General features: G+C 37.5%; 1 protein-coding gene across 5 annotated transcripts; it reads left to right on the top strand.

Moving 5' to 3' along the window:
* The first annotated feature begins 1190 nt into the window (after window positions 1–1190).
* Window positions 1191–25562, top strand: pacs1a (phosphofurin acidic cluster sorting protein 1a). Of its 5 annotated transcripts, XR_013783596.1 has the most exons (25): window positions 1241–1526; window positions 5367–5454; window positions 5536–5625; window positions 5803–5928; window positions 6734–6878; window positions 7046–7137; window positions 8282–8374; window positions 8852–8911; window positions 9352–9512; window positions 9837–9930; window positions 12456–12539; window positions 12654–12766; window positions 13111–13243; window positions 17989–18093; window positions 18266–18372; window positions 18596–18750; window positions 18859–18969; window positions 19110–19224; window positions 19313–19355; window positions 19598–19640; window positions 20084–20225; window positions 20361–20593; window positions 20843–20962; window positions 21366–21515; window positions 24387–24502. XR_013783596.1 is itself a non-coding variant. In XM_079405569.1 (24 exons), exons 1-24 carry the CDS (start codon window positions 1372–1374, stop codon window positions 24503–24505), a joined length of 2718 nt encoding a protein of 905 aa, XP_079261695.1. In that variant the 5' UTR covers window positions 1191–1371; the 3' UTR covers window positions 24506–25562. The 5 variants fall into 5 exon arrangements, 4 of the variants coding, with proteins under 4 accessions (XP_079261695.1, XP_079261694.1, XP_079261696.1 ...); XM_079405569.1 differs by lacking the exon at window positions 21366–21515 and having other exon boundaries at window positions 1191–1526; window positions 8282–8365; window positions 24387–25562; XM_079405568.1 differs by lacking the exon at window positions 21366–21515 and having other exon boundaries at window positions 24387–25562.
* The last annotated feature ends 861 nt before the right edge of the window (window positions 25563–26423 follow it).

The following is a 26423-nucleotide window of genomic DNA, read 5'->3' as shown; positions in this document are numbered from 1 at the left end:
TTTTGCTCATCATTCATCCAAAATTAAGGTAGGCTATGGGAGGTGGGAACGTGTGTTGCAACAGCATACTGTATTGTAAAAGCACAGCCCTTAAAATGTCCAAGACAGTCTTAAAAAAATAGAGCAGACATTATAACCTTTAAGGAATACATGCATTCAGTTTCAGCTTTATCAAAAAGGATTAAAATGCAGAACGTGTAAGTTACTCGGGGCTCTTTTTGATTAATCCTTGGCAGTCTGCATGTTTCAGGACTTGATGTCATGAAACTTCACTGCTCTCTGGCTTCAATCTGTCAGGGAGAGATAAAATACAAACGGTGCCAGCGTGGGTGTTTTAGGAGCTGCCACTACCATAATAGATTCAAGTGGGTTGCATTAAAAAGTACATAGAAAGGGAGCAACAGAGGGAGATAAAGATAAACTTATGACTTAATATGTTCTGTCATTTCAAACAGTTTCAGTTGTAAATCAGCAGACCTGCCTAACCAGGTTAGGGGATCATCTATAGAGCAGCAAACCCAGACTGGTTTACATGGTAGTCTCAGTGGTAATCTGAAAATCAGCTATATTTTCATACACTAATAATGCACATGGAGAAGTAGAAGCTGACTAAAACTGTGCTAAAATGACAACCGCAGTTGCTATTATTGACCTTTGTTAATCCAAAAAATAAAAAATAAATATGATTCCACAGATATTAATATCTACATAATGCTGTTGACAATTGCAGCAGCTGCTACTACATCTATATGCTAACAACGTGTTGCATTAGTAGGCCTACAATCCCATTAGGCTATAATCAACAATACTGTCTACACTAGTGGCTCTAAACCTAACCAGGACCTGAGGCCCACTAGGGGATGCAAAATGTCAAATAATTCGAAATTATTTTACTTAAAAAATTTAATTAAATATTAAATCTGTGACAACATAAATGAAACTTAATGTGCTCATAATTATTTAGCTGCAGCTACCTTGGCAAATCAAATGTTTTAATTCGTTGCATAATATTATATAAAATGTAATCAATAAATAAATAAATACAAATACTGACTTTATTATTAGGGGACCCCACAAGCGACGCGTTCAGTGCGTCTTTAACGAGAGGCGTTGCTTTACTATATGTTTTTAAAGACGAGATTTCCGCTTCCTGCTGTTGTTTTAAACGCTCAATTGATCACAAGCTGATCACAAGTTAGGAGCTGGACTGATAGCAGCAGCAACTGAGTGAAGTCTCCAGTGAATCCACCCCCGAGCGGAGGCGGGAATGCTAAGAGGCTCGTGCCATCATCTGAACAGACTGCATGCGCGAGTGAGTGGCTAAACTGACCGAGACCGCTCCGACAGCACAGATCCCGACACAAGCTCAGCATGTCGGAGCGAGGAGGGCTTCAGCAGCGAGCGGGAGCTCCGTCTCCCCACTTGCAGCCTCTCAGGACGGTCACGATTTCTTCGAGTCGCCCGGTTCAGATGAACCTGTTCGCGACATGGGAGATTGACAGCTCCTCTCCCAGCTGTGTGCCCAGGTATGTCGCTTCTTGATTTATACTAGTAGACATGCGCTTTTTTATAGAGCCGCCAATAGAGCTACTTTGTACCAGAGTAAATAGTTAATCCAGATCACGCTGCACTGGAGATCACATGAAACAATGGTTTCTTACTTTAGACCAGAGGCTTTCAACCTTTACACACCCACATACTGTGCCAAGCCATTTATGTATGTTTAAGTCGACGTATTTTACGAAATTACGTTTAAGTAACTCAATAGCAACTGCTATATTTCTCAAGTTCACGTGTCAAGTTCATTAGAAACTAGTATTTAGTATATTAGTAGGCTATATAATTAGTCACTAGTACTATTTTTTTTTTCTCATTATAGTACTCATTATATGTATTTATATTTGTATTAAGTTTACAGTTTAGTTTTAACTTAATTTGGATCATATGCAAATATTATATTTACTGCCTACACACACACACACACACACACACACACTCTTTGGGGGGACCCTGGTTAAAACCCTGTTTTAGACAATTGACACCAAGCTGATGATTGACCCCCCCCCCCCCCCCCATCCTAACTTGTTGCTGCAATGAAAACTAGAGCAGAAAGACATTTTTTATACGGTGCACCTCCACTGTATAACATGCACAGTAATATGGAGGCATGCTGTTTACTATTTGTGAATATTTAGCCTCATTGCTCTCATGAAGGGATTGTGATATGGAAATGTAGAGGAGAGGCTTTGGGATGCTTCATGCAAGGAGTGGAGGGGAAAATGGCCACAAAGCAAAGAGACTTCCTGTAAGAGCGGCCGGCAGAGAAGAAAAGAAGCATAGGAGTGACAGAGCATTACTCTGCTATGAAGACATTATTAATCTCGTTTCTTTCTTTGACACTGGCTCCACAATGCTTTCAAAGGCTTTTTGAGACTGTTTTAGGAGTTTAATTTCTTACTTTGTACTTTCCATTCAACTGCATCAGTAAGATTATTGCTGAATGTAAACCCTAAATTGGTGTTGCAGCATATTGTCCCATTAGAAGGTTGCATAAGATCACTGAAAGGTGAGATGAGTGTCCGGTTTACCCCTCCTCTCCCAATTTCATTACCTATGTGCTCTAGAGTTACACTCTAATGCACAGGGGCAGACTTGTAAGTGAATTAGACCCAGTTCAATATAGCTCACTTTGAAGAGAGGACTGGGTTCAAGCTGCTATTATGTATTAATGCCTTTTCTTGCTTAGCTTAGCATGAGATGTTGCTTTTAGGTAAAGCAAGGGCATCTATAGCTTAGAAATGAAAGCTGATTGCTAGTCAAGATATCTAATTGTATCCTATATAAAGTCAGTAGGTGTACATAAACTGAGCAAAAAAAATAAATGTCCCTCTTTTGGAATACTGTATTTTAAAGATCATTTCATAAAATCCAAATAAGCTTTGCATATCTGTATTAGAAAGTGTTTAAACCGTTTTCCATGATTGTACTATGAACCATAAACAATTATTGCACACGCACATTTGAGCAGTCCTTAAGGCACTTATAGTTTACAGGCGGAAGAAAATTAATGTCATAGTTTCAAAAGCTTTCTGCTGACTATGAAAAACACAAGAATAAAGATGCCCAGGGTTCCTGATCACCTGTGTGAACATGCCATGGGCCTGCTGCAGGGACGCATGAGGACTGCAGATGTGGCCAGAGAAATAAACTACGAGGCCTAGGACAGTGCTACAGGGAGACAGGAAGGACAGCTGTTCGTCCTTGTAATGCCAGACTACATGTGACCATATGTACCCCCATGTGTTCAAGAAGTTGCAAGTGCCTTGGTGGAAGAGTGAAGTAGCCTAACATCTCATAGGAAGAACTGGCAAATCTTTTTCAGTCCGTTACAATGAGATGCGCTGTAGTATTAAAGCAGCTGGAGGACACACCACATACTGACTACTACTTTGGATATTGATTCCTGCTCTGTTCAGTGACCCGTTATTCCATTTCTGTTTGCCTAATGTTTGTGAATTTTATTCCATTTATGTGTCAGTTGTTGAATCTTATTATGATCATACAAGTCTTTACTCGTAATAAGAAATTTGATAGAAAAAGCAGATGAAAATGTGAGGATAATTTTTTTTCCCCCTGAGTTTATGTATGTTATGAATGTACCGATGTATTGGCCGATACCGATTACTGACATAAAATCTCAGATTGTATCCTGCCAATCAAAACAGGGCGGAAAAACGTGTCAGACTGCACCTCATGTACTGTACTGTTTCTTAAGAAAATATCTCTTGTGTAGAATTTAGGGTTTTCGAGCTTAAATCAATCTCATTTTAAGCAGTTAAAAGAAAATGTGCATAAACGCAGGTTCTTTTGACCCTATGAATCCGTTCCAGCCATCCTCGAAAAGAGCTTTGTGCTTCTGTGAAGAAATAAAGTCTTCGTTTTCAAATTCTTTCCAGTTTTATTACAAATTTCAATAAAGAAATGAAACCATAATAAATGCCGTTTTGACACTCTTAAATGTGGTGTGGCATATCTGACTAATTACAAGTGGTCTTGAGACATATTTTACATTACTATAAGTTATAGCATGAAATAAACATGAACACAAACATCAGAAGGTATGTTAAACGATACGATTGATTATAATAGTTTGAGCTCCGTTTTGTTCATGTTTACCTTTAATGTTATACAGTGTTCCAAATGAGAGGGTTAAGTGTATAGATTACTGCCTTTTTCTTTCTTTAAGAAAAACTGACATGTAGGCCATACCTGAAATATACCTTAAGCATTCGATAAGAAAATTCAAACCATACAGCGCAAAAACTTAAAAATTTTGTGTGGAATAGTATTACTGCAATATATATTTAATGTTACTTTTATCATAGTCTTCATAGTGGCTTAGAAATGCTTGTATATTTAATTTATTAAACATTCATGACAGTGTTCCCCTGTCATTGTGTAAATCCACAACCTGCCACAGAAACTGAATGAGCTCGTGTGCTGTGTCACTCTGAGATTTATCCTCTAAATCTAATATCACCAATGCAGTGTTCTTGACTTCAGGCCAAAAACATCTCAGCACACCTTGTGGAGATGTATCAGAGGACATCTCAGTTTTTGGGACACTGCATTCTTTGTCTGTTACCACTTCAAATGTCCTGTCTATGTGCAGTGGAGAGATGAATCAAAAAATGGTTTTCATTTCAGGATCCTTTGGTAGCGGTCTTAGATTGATATTGAAGCTGGATATTGAAGCTCCAGTTATGTTTGCTTTCTATACATGTATTTTATAGATAGATAGTTAATGCAAAAATGAGCAATCTGCCATTTACTCACACTCATGTCGATCCAAACACCAAAGATGGTAGTTTTCTGTGAAGTTCTGTGAAGCCTTTCCATATAATGCCCATTCATAATGGTGTCAAACTCCAAAAACGCACAAAAGGGCATTTTTTTTGTTTTGTTTGAGTTAGAGGCACTAAGAAAAATGAACTGTGTGTAAATAATTAAAAAATTCTCCTTTTGTGTTCCACGGCAAAAACAGCAACAGCATATGGGTTTGGAACGACATGAGGGCCATTAAATATCAATCCCTTGAAACAGATGAGGCACATTTCAATTTGTAATTGTGTCTGACAGTGACATATATTAAAAATCATCATGGCACTTCTCAATCACGGTACGAAAAGGTCACAATTGTTTTTAGGTGAAATGTCAGCCAAAATTGCACCTGGGATTTAAGGCCAAAATGTCAACTCTGTGAGGTAAACTTGATAAACCGGCTTGGGGACAGATTATTCATTCAGCTGCCATAGCAACTTGTCCTCAGAGCAACTTGAGCATCTCTCTCTTGTTTTCTCTTGCAGACTTCTCAGTCTAACTCTTAAAAAACTAGTGATTTTGAAGGAGCTGGACCGGGATCTTACTTCGGTGGTCATTGCAGTTAAACTTCAGGTAAAATTTGTTTTACTGCTTTATAAATATAAATCTGTTAAACTATGATTAGGTGACTAATGAGTGTAAATGTCTCTTTAGGGCTCAAAACGCATTTTGCGGTCAAATGAAATCATGCTGTCTTCTGCAGGCCTTACTGAGACGGATCTTCAGCTGACCTTCTCTCTTCAGGTTAGCAGTGTTTGAGTGCCTTTTGGATTAGATTAGAACTAAATTGACATAATCAGATTTAATATTATGGTATTATGGTTTGGTTATCAGAAGTCCCTAAGTGACTCTTCCCATAGTGAACTAGATCCAGTTAATGTTACATTTTGCAGTCTTTTCTCCCTTCCATTTTGTCTTCAGTACCCACACTTTTTGAAGAGAGATGCCAACAAGCTTCAGATTATGCTCCAGAGACGCAAGAGGTACAAGAATCGCACTTTCCTGGGCTATAAGACCCTCGCCATAGGGATGATAAATATGGCTGAGGTGAGGAACCGCAAAACCAACAAATCTGGTTTGGCCACATTTTTGTGTGATTCTTGTGTGACTGCTTGTGTAAGGTAAAACATTTTAGCACAGGTTTGAAAATGTTTCAAAAAATGTCATAAATTACATGGAAGGCTGCTGTAGGAGGTGGAATAGAACAACTTTCTATGCTTCAGTCAGTTTTATATAACTTTAATGGAGTTAACAGTACTGAAACGTCTCACAGATGCACCAAAAATACACACAGGTCATTTTGTATCTGTAATTTAATGCCCAAATAAGTGCCAAGACATTTGCATTTGTACTATGATTCAGTACATGACTAACTGTTGAAAGCACATCCACGTCATAAGTTGCATTATTATTGATTTCAAACCAAGAAGAAAAAAATAAATCTCTAAAAGGAAGTCTCCAAATCAACAAGAATAATAATTTGAAGTACATACATGTCTGTTAGCACAAAAAGTGTTTTAGACTCTTTAAGCAGGTCAGACTGTAGATTGAATATATTTTGCTGCAAAAATATATAAATATAAAGGGAAAAATCTGTCAATATGAAAAAAGATATTTTGAAACATGTTGGGGTTTTTTGTCCATATAATGGGAATCAGTGGTCAACGTTTGGTTATCAACATTCTACAAAATATGAAGAGGGTGGATAAATGATTGCAGTATGTTTATTTTTGGCTTGACTATCCCTTTAAGCATCTTGAACGAATCTAAGATTTTCAGCATTTGTGTTTTGTAGTCAGTTCTAAGTAAACTAAACCAATTTACTTAATGGCTTCTGTTCTCCTGTCCATAGGTGATGCAGCATCCGACCGAAGGTGCTCAGGTGTTGGGCTTGCACACGACGGTGAAGGACACACCAGTCCCTGTTGCTGAGATCAGGGTCTATTCTCTCTCCAGTCAACCCATTGACCCAGAGGGACCAAAGGCCAAGCTATCCGGTGAGACTTGCACACTTTGATATGTTTCAATTTAAACCAGCTAATGAGAAATTACAAAAAGAGGTCAAGGCTGCTTTTTTACATTTTTGAGAACACTTTTAGTAAGTTCTTTAACGAGGCCTGCTCTGGTTTAATCACTTGCATTGTTTCTGTTTTCTTCCTTTCAGATCGTTCACCAGACATCGATAATTACTCTGAGGAGGAAGAGGAAAGCTATTCGTCAGAGCAGGAGGGCAGTGATGACCCTCTACAGGGGCAGGTAAGGCCTGTGAGATTGAAATGATTGATTTTGATATTCAGCCATCTTGCCTATTTCCCATTTAGCGAATTAGAACAGTGCACAGAGACTGAAGTCAGATCACTGAAGAAATGCACTGCATGGTTTTGTAAAGCAAAAATATAATCAGATAAGAAATATAAAATCTGTGGTGTGAAAAGACACTTTAATGGATTTTAATAGATTAGTTTCACCCAAAAGCAGAAATTATCAATTGTTTTTTTGATTTGTTTGACACTTTTTCTTCCTTGGAGCACAAAAAAGAGGTGTTTTGAAGACTCTTTTCCATGTAACATCAAAGATGTAGATTAGTTTTATTTCATAGGAACAGATTTATTGGAATTTAGCATTACAACACTTGCCAATGGATCCTCTGCAGGGAATGGGTGCCATTAAAATAAGAGTTCAAACGGCTGATTAAAAACTGCATAACCCACACGTAATCGACTTGAATCCAGTTCATCGTCTTGTGAAGTTAAAACCTGAATATTTGTAATAAATCATTCATTAAAATTTAAGCCATCGCATTTGGTTTCATAAAGAAGTCCATCCAATGTTGGGCTCTCACATCAAGATCCACCATCATATTTGTTTAAACCTAATTTAGACTGTTGCCATTCGTAAACAGTGCTTGATGCATATTTCGCTCTTGAATCAGACAACTTTTTCACTGGAGAAACCAATATTATATATTGTATTTTAGCCGAACGAAACAGTTTGAAATTAAAAAAGCTTTTCGCTTCACGACGTTAATTGATATACTGGAGTTGTGTGGATTACTTGTAAATTATTGTGATTTTTTTTTTTTTTTTTATCAGCTGTTCGAACTCTGACGGCACCCATTTACTGCAGAGGATCTCTTGGTGAGCAAGTGACATAATGCTAAATTTCTCCAAATCTGTTCTGAGAAAGAACTCGCCTGCATCGCTGCTAGCCTGAGCATTTTAGGGTGAACTATTCTTTTAAAAGCCATATTGCCATAGACTTGTAATATAGTGACCAAGTTGTATGCATCACTTCAAATGTTTTTTTAATCTCTGGCACTTGAGAGACTTATATTCAAGTAAGTTATTTTATTCAAGTAAGGTTTTTGAGGGTTTAATCATGGTTTGTCATTTTTGGGCAGTACCTCTATGATGATGAGGATGAACTGAGGAAAAAGAAACCTCGCCGTAAACTCCCCTCTACAGCCTCCATCACCAGAGCTAATGTAAGTGACGTAAGTGATCTGTCCAGGATTGCAAAACAGACCTCCGAGAACCAGAGCAGCTTTCTCTATGCCTCCATGTTGACTCAGGCTTTGTCAGTAAGCTAACCAACTGCATATTTCTCCCTGGGGCCACTGATGTTCTTTACATGTAGCAGCGGTTGCAAATAGGAGCTGCTGCAATTTTTGCAGTCATATGGAAACTCTAGGGATGGGGCTTCGGAGCACATTAACGTGTTATCTGCTTCCTCCTCTCAGATGCCTTCACGAGTCTGCTTTGTTTTCCTGTGTGCTCTGTCTTCTATCTGACAAGCCTCTAGTCCCTTCTCCAGCGCTCTGTTTGTTGTGACAGCGTTTTTTTCCGCTCGCTGCTATTTTTGTTCCCTGCTGTTGCTCAGCCAGATACGCTGTTAATTTGTGTCCGTTTACTATTGTTGCTTATGACTCCCCCGTTTTCTGTCTAACAAGGTGTTTGTGTTTTAAATCTAGCAACCCAACATCAAACAGAAGCTTATGGCATTGGTGAAATGGTTCAAAGTGTCTGATGAGGTAATTGCATCCTGTCTGTAAATTTAGTGTAATTCAACCGCAGAGGTCTTTTCCATTCCATTCGAACTAATTTGTCTTTAAGGATTGTATTTGGTCACTTTGGACATTGCATATAAGATTAATTATTTTAATTTAATGGCTAATTACCAGTACGTGGCGTATATTAAAAGTCTCTACTAATTTATCCAAATAATTTTTTTAATAATTTTTCTTATACTTTAAGTGTTATTAGTGTTTTTAAAGATTTAACATTAAGTGAGCATCAGATGATGAGAAATGGAATCTAAATGCCAAACTAGGGTAAATGAGCATCCACTCATCACTTCCTATGTCAATGTATCAATAATAAATTCTCTAAACTAATATTGGCCAATAAGCAATATTATACAATTCTATTGTTCTTCTCTGTCAGTAATTTCTGGGTAATACTTTGCATGCAGGTGGGGTTTGGTTTGGATCATGTGTCCCAAGAGCAGATCCGAGATGTGGAAGAGGATCTGGATGAGCTCTATGACAGTCTTGAGATGTACAACCCCAGTGACAGCGGCCCAGACATGGAAGAAACGGACAGTATTATCAGCACACCCAAGCCCAAACTCCGGTACTGCATTCACTAGCTAACATTTATTTTTATGGGACCCACTTTCAGATATTGATTTAGTAATTTTGCTCTGCATTACACAGATGTGATTAAATAATTGAGGAGGCAGCCAATAACTGAAGTGGTGTTGTTTCTGTTGCAAAAGATTCTGGAATATACTGTATAATAGGAAATATGTAATATGTACAAGCAGCATATTTCACTCTCAAATGCAGGAATAAACCGATATAAAAAGCTTTTTAGTCATACACTTAGTGGACAAACTGCCTACACCTCAGTATTTTTCTTATTCTGACCCTGGCTTTGTGTTTGTGTGTGTTTTAGGCCGTTTTTTGAAGGCATGTCACAGTCCAGCTCTCAGACTGAGTTTGGTAGCTTGAATAGCAGGTGCAGCCACAGCAAAGACAAGCTGAGTCCTGTGAGTGTCATTCAGAGAGAGACCTTATTTCACCGCTGCAATTTAGCTTTACTTTGCTTTGCCTTTTTGCTGCTGCTTTTAAAAGGATAGTGCACCTAAAAATGAAAATTACCCTATGATTTACTCACCCTCTAGCTATGCCAGGTGTATATTTCTTCTTTCAGGTGAATGCAATCGGAGTTATATAGCTTTATAATGGCAGTGAATGGTGGTCGAGATTTTGAAGCAAAATAAAGTGCATCCATCCATCATTTTAAAGTGCTCCACACGGGTTTGGGGCGTTAATAAAGGCCTTCTGAAGTGAAGCGATGCGTTTGTGTAAGAATAATATCCATATTTAAAACACTATAAACCGTAAGAGAGCAAAACAAACGACCGGTCATAATCTAGAAATAAAAAAACAAGGATTTGTAAAGAAAAATGTGTATTTTAGGATTTCGATATAAGCCAGGAGGAGACTGGTTTTCCTTTGCTGTAAACAAAATTTGATTCTTGTGAGATATATTTTCACCATAGACTGTAAAAAAAAAAGATGGACGTGTCTCCACTTCCTTCCATTATAGAAAGGTGAAGCCAAAGCATCTCAGTATGGCCGCTGCCATCTTGAATAAATGACTCATTTGGAGCCCGAGTCTGCGCAGTAGAGTCGTGAGGTGGAGCCGTGGTATCATAGTCCTGCCCAAACTCCCGCAGACCCAATCAACCATAACGACACGCCCTTTTTTTATAGCATCAAATTACTAGCTAAAATCAAAAATGATTTTATCACAAAAATTAACAATTGAACATATATCAGCGTGATAACAACTACCTTAAACGACCAAAACCTTATTTTGGAAAATTGTATTGGAAGTGTAATTTATTTTTTCATTTTGACTCAAGTCCCATTTGTTTACATGGAGAGGGCGGGGTTTATGACCTGTACTGCAGCCACCCACCAGGGGGCGATCAAAGAGCCCGCAGCTCTTGCACTTGCATGTCTGAATACTTTTATGATAGGAAATTGATGCTAACACAGTCAGTTATGTTTTCAGGACAGGACAAAACATCTGATATGTCGAAATAGATCTGTGCATTAGTGTGAATGCAGCCTATTAAAGCTGCCACTGTCAATGATGTCATCAGTAATAATCGAACAGCAGTAATTCTAAGGAAAAAAAAAGGAAAACCCATAACTATGATTGTCTGTAAGCTTTCCAATATTTAAAGCACTCTCAGACCAAGTACTTTTTGTTTATCAATTGTAATTGTCTTTTCCCCCTTTATTACTTGATTTGCTGGTATATTTTAAAGCTATATTTAGCTGGTTAAATTCTTAACAATTGTTTTATTACTAATTTGTAATTTTAAAAGTAGCCTTCTTATATCATTTAATAAAAATACACTAAATAAATTTGATATTAAATGAATATGAAAATGTAGCCATGTGCTGCAATATTGAAAATTGAGGATGAGACGCATCGTGATATCTAATCGAATCCTTGACATAATAATTGTAAAATCGAATCGTGAAACCAGTGACGATTCACACCCCTAGAGCTTACGCTATATATGTCCCACATCATCCACTGGAAATCCACTCTCTCGTGAACACGCGTATGACAGGTAGTAGCTATGTTTCCGTCCAAAGATTCAAATTTAATTTAATGCGAAAAATTGGAATATCGCCTAAAGCACCGTTTCCATCCAAAGAGTCAAAGAGAACAAAATCGTCACTTCCAGATAAACTGGCACTATATATCAGAAATAAAAGAAGGAGAATCCACTTAATGTTTTTTTCATATATGACGAATTGCGCCTCAGAGCTAGCAAGCGAAACACAACAATGTAGTCATTACTTTCGGGGGTGGATTTCTGCTGTTTGGGAATGAAGCTGTTATACAGAAATATTTTGATGACAGACTTTGCTCAGGCATTTCAGAACAACCTAAACATCTTTTCAGATGCTGTGCAACGAGATCAGTCCTCTGGTTAGTCAAGTTATCCCGTCCCATTGTGCAAAGTCACATGCCTTTTTGATGGATAAGGTGGAATTTATTGTTTCAATCTGAGTTTAAGCATCTGCTAAAATGGTTATCCTACTCAATTGTGCGCATAACTTTTTTTTTTTTTTATGTGCATTTTTAAAATTTATTCTCATCTTGGTGTATCCATCCAACATTTTTTTTTTTTACGCAATATTCCAAAATGCACATAAAATAGGTGGATGGAAACATAGCTAGTGAAAGCTAGAGATTACGGTTTATAAAGGTTTAAATATGGATATTTTTCTCACACAAATGCACAATGGAGCACTTTTAATGATGGATGGATGCACTTTTGGGCTTAAAAATCTCAATCCCCATTCACTGCCATTATAAAGCTTGGAAGATTGTATTTGTCTGAAAGAAGAAAGTCATATGCACCTAGGATGGAGTAAATCATGGGGTAATTTTCATTTTTGGGTGAACTATCTCTTTAAGGCCATTGTATGTCTCATTTCTTTTAATTTCTCTCTCTTTACCCATCCTTTCTTTCTTCTGAAGAGGGCCGAGCAAACTGTATCTGGTAAAATCCAGCGTTCCCCCAGTGTGAACACGGACGACGCGTTCTCAGAGATGGACACATTGGTGAGACTGGTTGCTTGTCTTTATCTGCCCCTTTCTCAGTCAGTAGTTAAACCTGTAAAACCATATCCTCTGTGAGCTCATGAACTACTATTTATTGAGAGGTTAATGCAATAGGAACTCAATGAAGTGGAAGTGATTTCTGACGGGACCCCTAGCATCACTTTATCAGTGGCAGAGAGACCCCGGACCCCACAGAGGAGCAATAGCACTAACATGCCATCTCCCAGGTTGGTGTTTCATATAAAACCTGTATTTAAAGATGAAATACTCATTTCAAACCTGTATACATTATTTCTTCTGCTAAACACAATTTTTTTCAAGATTTCAATTGTAAAATATTGTTATATGTACAGTTCTGGCATGATATGAAATTATTCAGACCGTGATATTTTGCTCAAACCGCCCACTCCAAATCTATTCTATCCACAAATATGAACATAGTTCTTTTTCTTTTATGAAATTATACTCTTAATTAGGATTGTTGCTTGCTTTTTTTAGACTCTTGTGCACATATTGAGATGAAATTGAGTGTGTAGCAAATAAATAAAAGCAGCTGTGCAATTTTCCCCAGACTGGATGGCAGTCATACCCCCAAACAGAGGCGAGGGACCCCTATGAAAGAGAGACAGCTGTCCAAACCACTCAGTGAACGCACAAACAGCTCGGACAGTGAGAGATCACCCGAGCTCAGCCTCACCCCTCAGGTAACGACCTCCACACACACACACAGACACAGCGCGAGCTAGCACTTAGCCAAGAACAGCTGCCTCACTCTTTTTAAGTTGATCTGACAGAAGCTCAGCAGAATCAATAAACCCCCAATTTGCTCAGGAAATTGTGTGTGTGTGTGTGTGTGTGTGTGTGTGAGAGGGCAAAGCAAAGAATATGGTGATTCATTTGGGCCATGCGTGAGGATTAGCGAGCGGGAGGAGTGGGTGTGATGCTAGAGGAAGGAGAGAGAGAGAGACAGTAGGATAATTCTCCTTATGTAACTCTGTACTAGGTCTGGCATGATTCAACACCTGGCTCATATGGCGGTTCACTTTTGTGCAGAGGTGTAAAAACGTACTCAAGGGCCATCATGATGAAGTGCCGTTTTTAATCCTCCCTGCAGTTTATTAAAAATCTGATACATTTCACAAACATTTTTGTTGCTCACCATCGCTGCTGCTCTTTATCATGTTTGTGAGAAACCGTTCAGTTCCTGAGACCGAAATAGCTGCTTCTGAGTCATCTGAAATACGAGAGCCCTTAAAGGTGAAGTATATATTTTTTTCACTGGTAAAGTACTTTCTCTTATCCCAGTTTAATCAGTGTTGGGGAAGCTACTCTGAAACTGTTGTTTGACAAGCTACAAGCTACTCGTAAGTTAAAGTAGTTAAACTACAGTCAAGCTACCCTTTTGGAAAAGTAGTTAGCTACACTACAAGTTACTATCAAAAAGTAGCTAGCTACATTGAAACTACTTTTGATTTTTTTGAACAACGTATATTATAAATAACTGAATAAGTGTCTGAGGAATGTTTTAAGTAAAATATTTAGTGTTTAAAACAATGCAATACAATTATGATTTCAAAGAGTATTGTTTTATTACACACAACACTCAAATATCTCAGACTGTTACAAAAAGTGTAACCTTTACTTGTCGTTTCTTTGAGAGACATGAACTTGGACAAATAAGGCCATGGGTAATTAACGTTAGTTGTTTCTCCATCCTCCAAATCTGCCGCCACGTCTTGCTCCATCATGGATAATATGGGTGTGTCAACTAGGGCTGGGTATTGTGACCAATTCTGCGATTTGATTCGATTCTTATTTTTATGGTTTCGATTTGATTCGATTTCGATTCGATATCGATTAGCTATCAATATTTCATTTAAAATGTTAGTTTTGCAGACATGGGATCCATATTTTGATATAAATGCTGGTAACTGAAACTCTCCTACTTAAGTTTATTACTGAAATACACATCTACATTAATAATAGGGTGCACACAGTTGTTTTTTTTTAGTGGAGCAATTCGAAAGATAAGTGAAGTGACATTCAGCCAAGTACGGTGACCCATACTCTGAATTCGTGCTCTGCATTTAATCCATCCAACGTGCACACACACAGCAGTGAACACACACACACAAAAAATTCAGGGGAGAGCGCGAACGCAGTCCCCCACTACCATAAATTATGCAGTCGAGATTCCCACATTATGTGGCCCAACCGGAGTGCAATGGCCAAGCCTCGCCCTGGGTGAACCGCCTTCTTGATCATGGTGTCTCCCCTGCCAGGTAAGTATATCTATAGATGGTGACACCTTCAGGACGAGAGGTGAATATTCATATCCTCTTAAGTGAAGCACGCGCATTAAGAATCGATTCGTTAAACTGAAGATCGATTAAAATCGGAGAATCGATATTTTTTACCCAGCCCTAGTGTCAACCCACTTCTGTACGTCAGTGAACTGTTAGCCGCAAGATGCGTGATTAAACAACAGGTGGCGGTAATGGCAAAAAATGAGTTTGTAATCAAACAAGAAGAATATCCTTGCATCGCGCTGATTCGCGCAGGCTCGACAAAACGCAATGAAGCTTTTGCTCGCGCTACACCGCTACTTGCTGCAAAAAGTAGTTAGCTACTGGAAAAGCTACACTGTTTAAAAAGCAACTGAGCTACTGCCAAGCTACTGAAAAATGTAGTTAAGTTAGTAGCGTCGCTACTTGTAGTTAACTACTCCCCAACACTGAGTTTAATGTACAGAGAAGACTGTAAGTGCGCTATTCGTTAATTAAATTTCTGAAGAGTGGAGGTTCAACATGTCAACTTATGATTCTGCCAATGGGGAACTGTCTGTTTGACAAAACAATGGAAGACAGGCTTTTGGGAGTGTTTTTTTTTGACCACAATTATTTGTGCAATTTTGTTTGCCGCCACTAGTGGTGAAGAATTAATTAGTCAGTTGTGACCCTGGGCCACAAAACCAGTCATTTTTTTAAAAATTGAGATTTATACATCATCTGAAAGCTGAAAAAATAAGCTTTCCATTGATGTATGGTTTAATTGGACAATATTTGCCCGAGATACAACTATTTGAAAATCTAAATATTGAGAAAATTGCCTTTAAAGTTGTCCAAATGAAGTTCTTAGCAATGCATTTTACTAATCAAAAATTAAGTTTTAATATATTTACGGTAGGAAATTTACAAAATATCTTCATGGACTATGATCTTTTCTTAATATCCTAATAATTTTTTGGCATAAAAGAAAAATCAATAATTTTGACCCACACAATATTTTGTTGACTATTGCTATATAAATGCTGCTTATGATTTTATGGTCCAGGGTCACAATTAGGGTGACAACATTTACACTTGAATAGATTTGAAGTTTGAAAAGAAATCTGTTGACCAAGATTGAATGATTTGAAAATGCTTCTAATGGTGTAATATTTTATTGTTTTATTATTACGTGTATTTGTATAACTGGGCCGCCTATCTTGGCCAGGACAAAAAATAAAATGGCAAAAAGGCAAAAAATTAAATAAAAAATTTAATCAAAAATACACTAAAACAGTAATATTGTGAGATATTATAACATAGCCATTTTCTATTTAAATATATTTTAGAATGCAATTTATTAATGTGATGCAAAGCTGAATAATCAACATCATTACTCCAGTCTTCAGTGTCGCATGATCCTTCACAAATTGTTCTAATTTGTTGATTTGCGGCATAGGAAACATTGATCTATTTTGAAAATGGTTGTGCTGCCTAATATTTTTGTGGAAACTTTTTTTCCTGTATTTTTGATGAATAGAAATACAGATGTATTAATTTGCTAATGAGAGCATATCATCAAAAAAATCTTTTGTAACAACATAAAAGTCTTTACTGTCATTTTAAATCAGTTTATTGCACCATTGCTGGATAATAATTATTTTATTTTTTTTAAACAAACTTTTGAACAGGCTTTTGATACACTTACATTGAATAAAACTAATAAAATATGTAAAAATGTATATAGCTGAGGCAAACACCCCATGATAAATTGCAGCATTTAATTGAATTTCTCTAAAAACTAAACATAAAACATACCGGTAACACTTTATAATAACGTCCAGTTATAAGTCATTTATAAGTGATTAGTTAATGATTAACTAATCATTTACAAAACATTCATAAGCAATTAATAAGTGATATGCTAACAATTTGTGTATGTTTTGTTAATTCGTTTAAAAGTCATTTACAAGTAATTAGCTAATGATGAACTAATCATTTACAAAACATAACTATGCATTCATAGATGATTAATAATTGATATGTTAATATTTTTATCTATGTTTTGTAGAATAAGTTTTGAATCATTTACAAGTGATTAGATGATGATGAACTAATCATTTACAAAACATAACTATACATTCACAAATGATTAAGTGTATGCTAACAATTTATAAATCTGTCATAAGTTATCTTTAAATATAGCATCATGAAATAATCAAACAGATCCTTAATGGTTAATAGTTACTAGTTAATATATTATTAATCACTTATAGATCATTGAAATGTCAACATTGTACTATTATCTCAATAAACATTATAAATCATTTACAAAGCTTTCTGCATCCCCTAATCTAAAGTGTAAACTAATCATCAGTTGTAAATGTTTTACAAACTTTATGGTTTCCAGTCGTGTGTGCGTAAATATATATATATATATATATATATATATTCACAAACAACCTGTAACCTGGAAGGTTTGTAAAACATTTACAACTGATGATTAGTTTACACTTTAGATTAGGGTATGCAGAAAGCTTTGTAAATGATTTATAATGTTTATTGAGATAATAGTACAATGTTGACATTTCAATGATCTATAAGTGATTAATAATATATTAACTAGTAACTATTAACCATTAAGGATCTGTTTGATTATTTCATGATGCTATATTTAAAGATAACTTATGACAGATTTATAAATTGTTAGCATACACTTAATCATTTGTGAATGTATAGTTATGTTTTGTAAATGATTAGTTCATCATTAGCTAATTACTTGTAAATGACTTTTAAACGAATTAACAAAACATACACAAATTGTTAGCATATCACTTATTAATTGCTTATGAATGTTTTTTAAATGATTAGTTAATCATTAACTAATCACTTATAAATGACTTATAACTGGACGTTATTATAAAGTGTTACCAACATACCTTCCAAGGATGAACCGAATGAATTAATCAGTGACTATTTTGGATTCATGAACTGTTTAAACACAAATTCTTTAAAAACTACATTATTTTGAAAGCAGCTGAGCTGCTGTTACACTGTGAAGGTAGGTCAAATTCCTAACAGTGGAAATTATACACTGCACCTTAAAGTTAAATGCTTAAAATGCTAGGCTGAGAAAATAATGTCGAACAAGATGATTTGTCATGTTTTTTTAAAATCTGTAGATGCCTAGGAAGATAGTGTACGACCAGCTCAACCAGATCTTGCTGTCTGACAGCACTCTTCCTGACAGCCTTATCCTGGTCAATGGCAGCGACTGGCAAGGACATGTAAATACCAGTCCATTTCACTTCCTGTGTGCCTGTCTGTCTGAACTTAGCCATTCTTGTTCAATTAATAACTGCTTTAATTTGACGTTGAACATCTGTGTTGTGTCAGTATGTTAGCGCATGCTGATGTTTTGATCCATTCTGAAGTAGAGTAATGTGTGTGTTTCTGCAGTATGTGGCTGAGCTGCTGCAGGCCCAGAAGCTGCCGGTGGTCTGCACCTGCTCCGGATCAGAAATCCAGGCCGTCCTTTCCGCCCTGCTCACACGCATACAGAAATTGTAAGTGTAACTGTGGTGGAATAAGTGAGAATAAACACAAATGTGAAATGACATGGTTTGTAGCGATGACTGGCTGTCAGATTGACTGTCAGATCTCATGATGTTAAATCTTATTCATGGTTGTCAATATGAATTGCATTGTTGATCAAAGATTGTAGCATGTAAACAGCATTTGCACTGCATTGGCATTCATCTTTTCATTGTTCCTTCTTTATTCTCACAGCTGCAACTGTAACTCCATCATGCCCAAACCGGTGAAGGTGGTGGCGATTGGAGGTCAGAGCTACTTAGGAGCCGTCTTGAGATTCTACGTCTCTCATCTCGCCAACAAGATGTCTGACTGGCTCAGCCACATGAAGTTCCTTGTGGTGCCTATATGTGCGTATAAATAACACAATGATACTGCACACAACAATGACAAAAGCTGTCCAAAAAAATAGACTGTATCAAAAAAATGCAGGATGTATCATGTGAGCGTCTCCACAGGCTCTCACCCCGTGGCCAAACACCTGGGTTCTCTGGACAATCGCTACAGTTCTTCTTTCCTGGACAGCTCATGGCGAGAGTTTTTCAGCCACCCAGAGCCTCCTCAGACTGGTAAGTAATGCATTTGTTTAACCCTCTAGTTATTTCAAGTGTCAAGTCGATATGGATATGCAGTACTTCTCTTTCCTGTGCCTGTTGAGATGTATTGTATTGGCGATTTGTCTATAGGCTTTGTTCTTGTATCTCTTCAGGTTCCTCTGCTGACTTTGTGGATGTGGCCGGGCGAATTCTACAATACATCAACGGATCTACGGTTACTCATCAGCTTCCCATTGCTGAGGCCATGCTGACCTGCAAACACAAGACGTTAGTGAGATGATTTCTACCATCCCATCATTTCATATATTTTTTTATTTATATTTTATATATATATTTTTTTATTTTGCTCTTCTAGGCAAGATGATGATTCCTACCAAAATTTTGTTCCATTTGTGGGTGTGAGTACATTTTGTTACACTACTGTTCAAACATTTGTAGTTGTAGTAAGATCTTTCAAAGCCATTTATTTAAAATGGAAACCTTTTATAACTTTATAAATGACTTTACTGTTACTATTGATCAACTTAATGCAAATAAAAAATAATGACCCCAGAATTTATACAGAAATGCATATTGCAACATATTCCACAATCAGAGTTTAATTTCCAATGATGGATAGATTGATATTTAATTGCAACAGGTGGTTAAGGTGGGATTGGTGGAGCCCAGTCCAGGATCTTCAGGTTTGTCATGTGTTTTTTTCGCATCTATCTACACAAGATCCACCAATAATATTGTATTACCATTAAGGATGGGAACAGAGAACCAGACAGCTCAACCAGTGTAGTTTGATTTCTTAACAAGCGACTCTTGTGAGCCAGTGCATTTTAGCAAATCAAAAACATTCAGTGCAACAAGTGTAATCTGATTCCCAAATTAAGGATTCTGTTTTTTTTTTTTTTTAGCAAATCTAAACACACAGGGTTTATAACTGAAGTTAAATTGCACATTTAGACTCGTATTTCTTTATTTATAAAATAAATACCACATTTTTGTTTAATATATAGTTAAACAATTATCTGAATTTTCTGTACAAAAAAGTATGTACACTTTATGTAATTCTCATCACTTTGCAATGAAATTTCATTTGAGCTTTTTTCCAAATATTTATTTTTACCCATTGTAGGTGGAGATTGTGAGGAGGGTTTGCCTTTGAGTTTGGCAGTTCCATCGACATCTCCACCGGCTCATGGATCTCCCACTGGGATGATGAAAGATTCTGCAACACCTCCTCCATCACCATCACTAAGCGGACTGGCTGCACTAGGGTTTGTGTACAATATTGTACAGAAGTCTGCACTGCTCTGCTGTTTCTCACATTGCTTTAGCTTACAGCTGTTATCTCTTTAAAAATGCTTGCCTGGTAAAAAAAAAAATCTGGTCAAACTGATTCTGTTATCTAGGAGCCCCAGCATGTCTCATGGTATGGATGCCATTGGGCTGCAGGTGGATTACTGGGTTTCATCAGGGGCTGAGAAGCGCAAAGATGGCGAGCGGAGAGACATGGGCAATAAGATTACATTGAAGTGTGCGTTCAGATCCCTGCAGGTTAGCCGACTTCCCGGCTCTTTTGAGCTCCAGACTGGCTCTAACACCATGTCCATGACTTTGGTGACCAAGGAGAAGAACAAGAAAGGTGAGATGGTCTACTAGATTTACACACTTGTCCATTTGCTTACTGGACAAAGGTCACTTGTGTTTGTTTGACTCCGTACAGTGTTTTCTAGCCTGTAATTTCATTTGACATTTTCTTTCTTGCCCTCTGCTCTTATTTTTTTTTTTTCCAGAAGCTGAGCTTTTTTGTAGGTCTCACTGCAGTGCAACTATTATCGTTGTTCTCCATGTTTATATACCAACTATATTTACTCACATTGCCTTCCTTTAGTCCCGACCATCTTCCTGGGGAAGAAGCCGAAAGAGAGAGACACAGAGTCGAAGAGTCAGATCATTGAAGGCATCACAAGACTCATCTGCTCTGCTAAGAATCAACAAACCAGTCTAAGAGGTACTTATAGACAGATTTTCTGTTTGTTTCTGTTTTATGTGATGAAAAGGAATTTGCCCAAAGATTACAACGAAATAGTCCAAATTTGAGGGATTAATGTTAAAGTGATAGTTCTCCCAAAAATGAAAATTCTGTCATTAATTACTCACCCTCATGTCATTCCAAACCTGTAAGACCTTCAGAACACAAATTAAGATATTTGATGAAATCGGAGAGCTTTCTGACTCTGCATAGACAGCAACAGAGCTACCACATTCAAGGCCCAGAAAGGTAGCAAGGACATTGTTAAAATAGTCCATGTGACATCAGTGGTTCAACTGTAATTTTATGAAGCTACAAGAATACTTTGTGCACAAAGAAAACAAAAATAACTTTATTCAACAATTCATCTCTTCCGTGGCAGACTTCAATGCGCGTTCACGAGAGCCCCACGCATGCATGTGATGCTGCTGATGCAGGAGATGTGTTCTGATGTAGAACCCGGATGCACTGCACCTTGTTTACAAGCAGAGGAATGCACATGTATCAGAATCAGAATGAGCTTTATTGCCAGGTATGTTTACACATACGAGGAATTGGTTTTCGTGACAGAAGCTTCCACAGTGCAACAGAACGACAGTGACAGGACAGATAATAAAAGAATAAAGTAGAACAAGTAAATAGGGAATAACAATGTACAAATTGACAATTGTATGTACAGGTATATTACAATAGACTGTTTTGTATGTACAGGTATATTGTGCAAATTTGAAATGTAGACTAAGTAGGTGTGTTAGATAAATAAGTGTATAGTGTTGTCTTCCACAGTAATTTCCAAGTGTTCATAAAATGGATTGCCTGAGGGACGAAACTGTTCCTGTGCCTGGCCGTTCTGGTGCTCAGTGCTCTGTAGCGTCGACCAGACAGCAACGGTTCAAAGAGGAAGTGTGCTGGGTGTGAGGGGTCCAGAGTGATTTTGCCAGCCCTTTTGCTCACTCTGGATAAGTACAGTTCTTGGAGAGTGGGGAGGGTTGTACCAATGATTCGCTCAGCAGTCCGGACTACCCTCTGTTGTCTTCTGAGGTCAGATTTGGTAGCTGAGCTGAACCAGACAGTTATTGAAGTGCAGAGGACGTATTCAATGTTGGCGGAGCAGAACTGTTTCAGCAGCTCCTGTGGCAGGTTGTACTTCCTCAGCTACATCTGCTGGGCCTTTTTAACAATGGAGTCTATGTGAGTGTCCCACTTCAAGTCCTGAGAGATAGTGGTGCCCAGGAAATTGAATGACTCCACTGTCATTACAGTGCTGTCCATGATGATGAGTGGGGGGAGTGCAGATCTCCACAGTTTTGAGCGTGTTGAGCTTCAGGTTGTTAAAACTGAACCAGACGGGCAGCTCTTTAACCTCCTGTCTGTAGGCAGACTCGTCACCATCCAGAATGAGGCCGATAAGTGGTGTCGTCTGCAAACTTTAGGAGCTTGACAGAGGGGTCTTTAGATGTGCAGTCGTTCGTGTAGAGGGAGAAGAGCAGTGGGGAGAGAACAGTCCTGAGGAGCTCCAGTGCTGATTATAAGGATGCTGGATGTGAATTTTCCCAGCCTCACTAGCTGCTGCCTGTCTGTCAAGCTGGTGATCCACTGATAGGCGGAGGTGGGCACGGAGAGCTGAGTTGGGGGCTGTTTACACGACAATGTTTTCAGCCAAAAACTGGAAACTTTATGCGTTTGCCTGTTCGTTTACACAACAATGGTGTTTTGGGGACTGAAAACGTATATTTTTGAATACGGGTTTCAAAGTGCAAGTTTTTGAAAACGCCGCCGTTATCGTTTCCGTGTAAACCCAGAATACGTGAATCTTTGAAAACGGTGATGTCATGCGTGTGCGTAGTACGTGTTAGATATGTAGACATGCACAGTACGTGTCGATTTTAAAGACAAGCGCGAACAAACCTACACAACAATGGCAGAGTACATGGTTAGTTGTTGCTGCTCAAGAGTTTGCTAACGCTTCTTCAGCAAAGTGTGAAATTACTTCACCAATATTACAACCAACAGTGGAGACACATCATATAATCGTCACTTCCCTACAGGTACTGTTTACTAACAAGGTGACAGTGCCAACTACTGGCCTGGCATATGTAATGCTGCGTTTTTGGCCGTTTTCACGGATGTGTGTAAATGTGAATCGTTTTGAAAACATTGTCATGCATGCGTGAAAGTTTTTAAAAACACAAGGGAAAAACTTTTCCGTTTTTGACTACATCGTTGTCATGTAAACGTAGCCTTAGTTTGGGCAGGAGGAGGTTTGGGATGATAGGGTTAAAAAGCCGAGCTGAAGTCCACAAACAGGATCCTCACATAAATCCCTGGTCTGTCTATATGTTGCAGAACATAATGCAGTCCCATATTGACTGCATCAATCACAGACCTGTTTGCTCTGTAGGCAAACTGAAGAGGATACAACAAGGGTCCAGTAATGTCCTTCAGGTGGGCCAGCACCAGTTTTTCAAATGACTTCATGACCACAGACGTTAGAGCCACAGGCCTGTAGTCATTTAGTCCTGTAATTTTGGGTTTCTTTGGGATTGGGATGATGGTGGAGCGTTTGAAGCATGTAGGGACTTCACACAGTGCCAGTGATCTGTGTGAAGACTGGGGGCCAGCTGGTCAGCACAGGATGGTGTAACACAATCTGGGCCTGGTGCTTTTTTCCTCTTCTGCTTCTGGAAGACCTGGTGCACATCATCTTCACTTCACTGAAGTGCAGGTGTGGGTGAGAGAGGGGTTGCAGGGGGTGTGGTTGGGTGGAGAGGTGTTCAGAGCAGGTGTGGGGTGTTTTTTTCAAACCTGCAGTAAAACCCATTCAGATCGTCACTCAGTTGTTTATTCTCCACAGTATGTACCATGGTACTGTCATGAATGCCGACCTGACTGACCTGGAAGAGAACAAAACGTTGAATAAAGTCATTGTTTTCTTTGCGCACAAAAAATATTATCGTAGCTTCATAACATTGTGGTTGAACCACTGATGTCACAGACTATTTTAAAGATCTCCTTACTACCTTTCTGGGCCTTAAACGTGCTTAGTTGCGATGCTGTCTATGCAGGGTCAGAAAGCTCTCGGATTTCATCAAAAACACCTCAATTTGTGTTCTTAAGATGAACAAAGGTCTTATGGGTTTGGAATGACATGAGGGTAAGTAATTAATGACAGAATTTTTGGGTGAACTATCACTTAAAGATTATGACCACTAACCTAAACGTCTTTGGTGTTTATGGCCCTGAAAGGTCTGAGACCATTGGCAAAATGTTTAGGTTCCATTTCCTTACCTTGAATATTCAGTGTATTTATCCAAATTCATGTTCAAGTTATATTTTTAATGTCTCAGCTATTTGGACCCTCTGTATCTAAAGCCATTTGACTCATGAGATGAACATGTTTCAGTGTCTGTAGATGGAATGGAGTGGAATGATGTTAAGTTCTTCCAGCTGGCATCTCAGTGGCCCACTCATGTAAAGTACTTCCCTGTGGGGCTGTTTGGCTACAGCAAATCATCCGCCTAGTGACCTGTAGGGGAAAAACAACATGGTAAAGTTTCCTGACCCTGCTTGCTGCGGCCTTTAGATGCAATAGAGAGCCAGTTGTTGTTCTTGAGGTGGTCATGCTTCCTGTACGCGACAGATACTTGAGCCAAAGTGGGAGATGTTGAATCTCTCACCTGTAATTGATGGGATTATCTGATCTTGTTTTGGCCTTTTAGAGGGCCAGAGCAGACAAAAGACTTAAATATAGATATATATATATATATATAAATGATGTGGGTTGAGAATATTAATCTTTTCTACCAGTGTTTTGTCTGCTGTGCGATTCATGATGCAATAATATCCCAATATTGTATTGAGTTTATATTTAAATGGTACTTTATTAGTGATTTAAAGTCGTTTGTTGTACAACTTTAATGTATGAATAGTGTTACTTCATCTGACTGAATCTGACATCCAAAGCTTCTCAAAGACACTTTGTTTGTAAAATAAAAAAGCCTTTACTTTATTAAGGAACTTTGTCTATGTATAAAATATTCTTCTGTCCACTTGTATAGAAATATATTTGCTTAAGTGATTTTAACTATGTATGTAGTAATCAAAGCATGTACTGTATGCATATGTGCTTACATCAGGGTTTGTCTAAGCTGCTATGGACATCTAATCCATTCCACTGTGGTTCTGATATCTCTTTGCCGCTATTAATTTATTAATCTGCCATGACTAATAGTAATCACTGGTCTCTACCTCCCCAATGCCATCCATAACAAAGATGATTATCTGAAATGACTAATAAGGGTAAATGTGATACTATGGTTTATTGTGTACCTTCCAAGTGACCTAAGACGATGTCTGGAAATCGTGGTACCATTACTGCCTTTCAAAATCTGTTGTTAAACCTTGTTAGTTTGCATGATGCAGTATATTGATCAGTATGATTACAGTAAACGTGGTTATTTTCATAACACACTCTACATGTGAAAAGTCAGTATTGTATATTTTGGTCTATAAAGCTCTAGTGTGATATTTTGACATTTATGTTAAATGTAAAATAAGTAATAAATCTATTGTAATTGCAATCTGTTTTAGTTCACTTTTTGTTTAAAATGTTCGAATGCTGAAAATGTGTACACTTGTTGCATTATCTGTAAGAAATGGGCTCCGCTGAAGTTCATAATTTAGCACAACGGTTTTCAAACTCAGAAAATTCATAAACTGATTTATTTTTTTATTATTTACTTTTTTTTCAGTAAATTTATTTTTCATGATATACACTTTGTATATATAAAGTATTTTTGCTACTTTGAAGGTACTTTTATTTAGCAAGAATGCATGTGATAGTAAAGACAATTATACTATGATGTATAATATAATGTGATATTAAGTATCGTAATTTTTCTTGAGCACCAAATCATATTGGAATGATTTCTGAAGGATCATGAGACACTGGAGTAATGACTGCTGAAAATATTTGCAGTAATAAGTTACATTTTAAAATACATCAAAATAGAAAACCGTTACTTTATAATAATATTTCACTATTTTTACTGTATTTTTTGAAAGACTTTCAAAAAGATTTTTAACAGTCACAAATTTTGAATGGTAGTGTATACAGGTGCTGGTCATAAAATTAGAATATCATGAAAAAGTTGATTTATTTCAGTAATACCATTCAAAAAGTGAAACTTGTATATCAGATTCATTCATTACACACAGACTGATATATTTCAAATGTTTATTTCCTTTAATTTTGACGATTATAACTGACAACTAATGAAAATCCCACATTCAGTATCTCAGAAAATTAGAATATTGTGAAAATGTTCAATATTGAAGACCCCTGTGCCACACTCTAATCAGCTAATTAACTCAAAACACCTGCAAAAGCCTTTAAATGGTCTCTCAGTCTAGTTCTGTAGGCCACACAATCATGGGGAAG

The sequence above is a fragment of the Barbus barbus genome (assembly GCF_936440315.1).
Source record: "Barbus barbus genome assembly, chromosome: 43".
NCBI lineage: Eukaryota > Metazoa > Chordata > Actinopteri > Cypriniformes > Cyprinidae > Barbus > Barbus barbus.
Note: the sequence above shows the minus strand (reverse complement) of the source record. Positions and strands in the feature narration are given on the sequence as shown.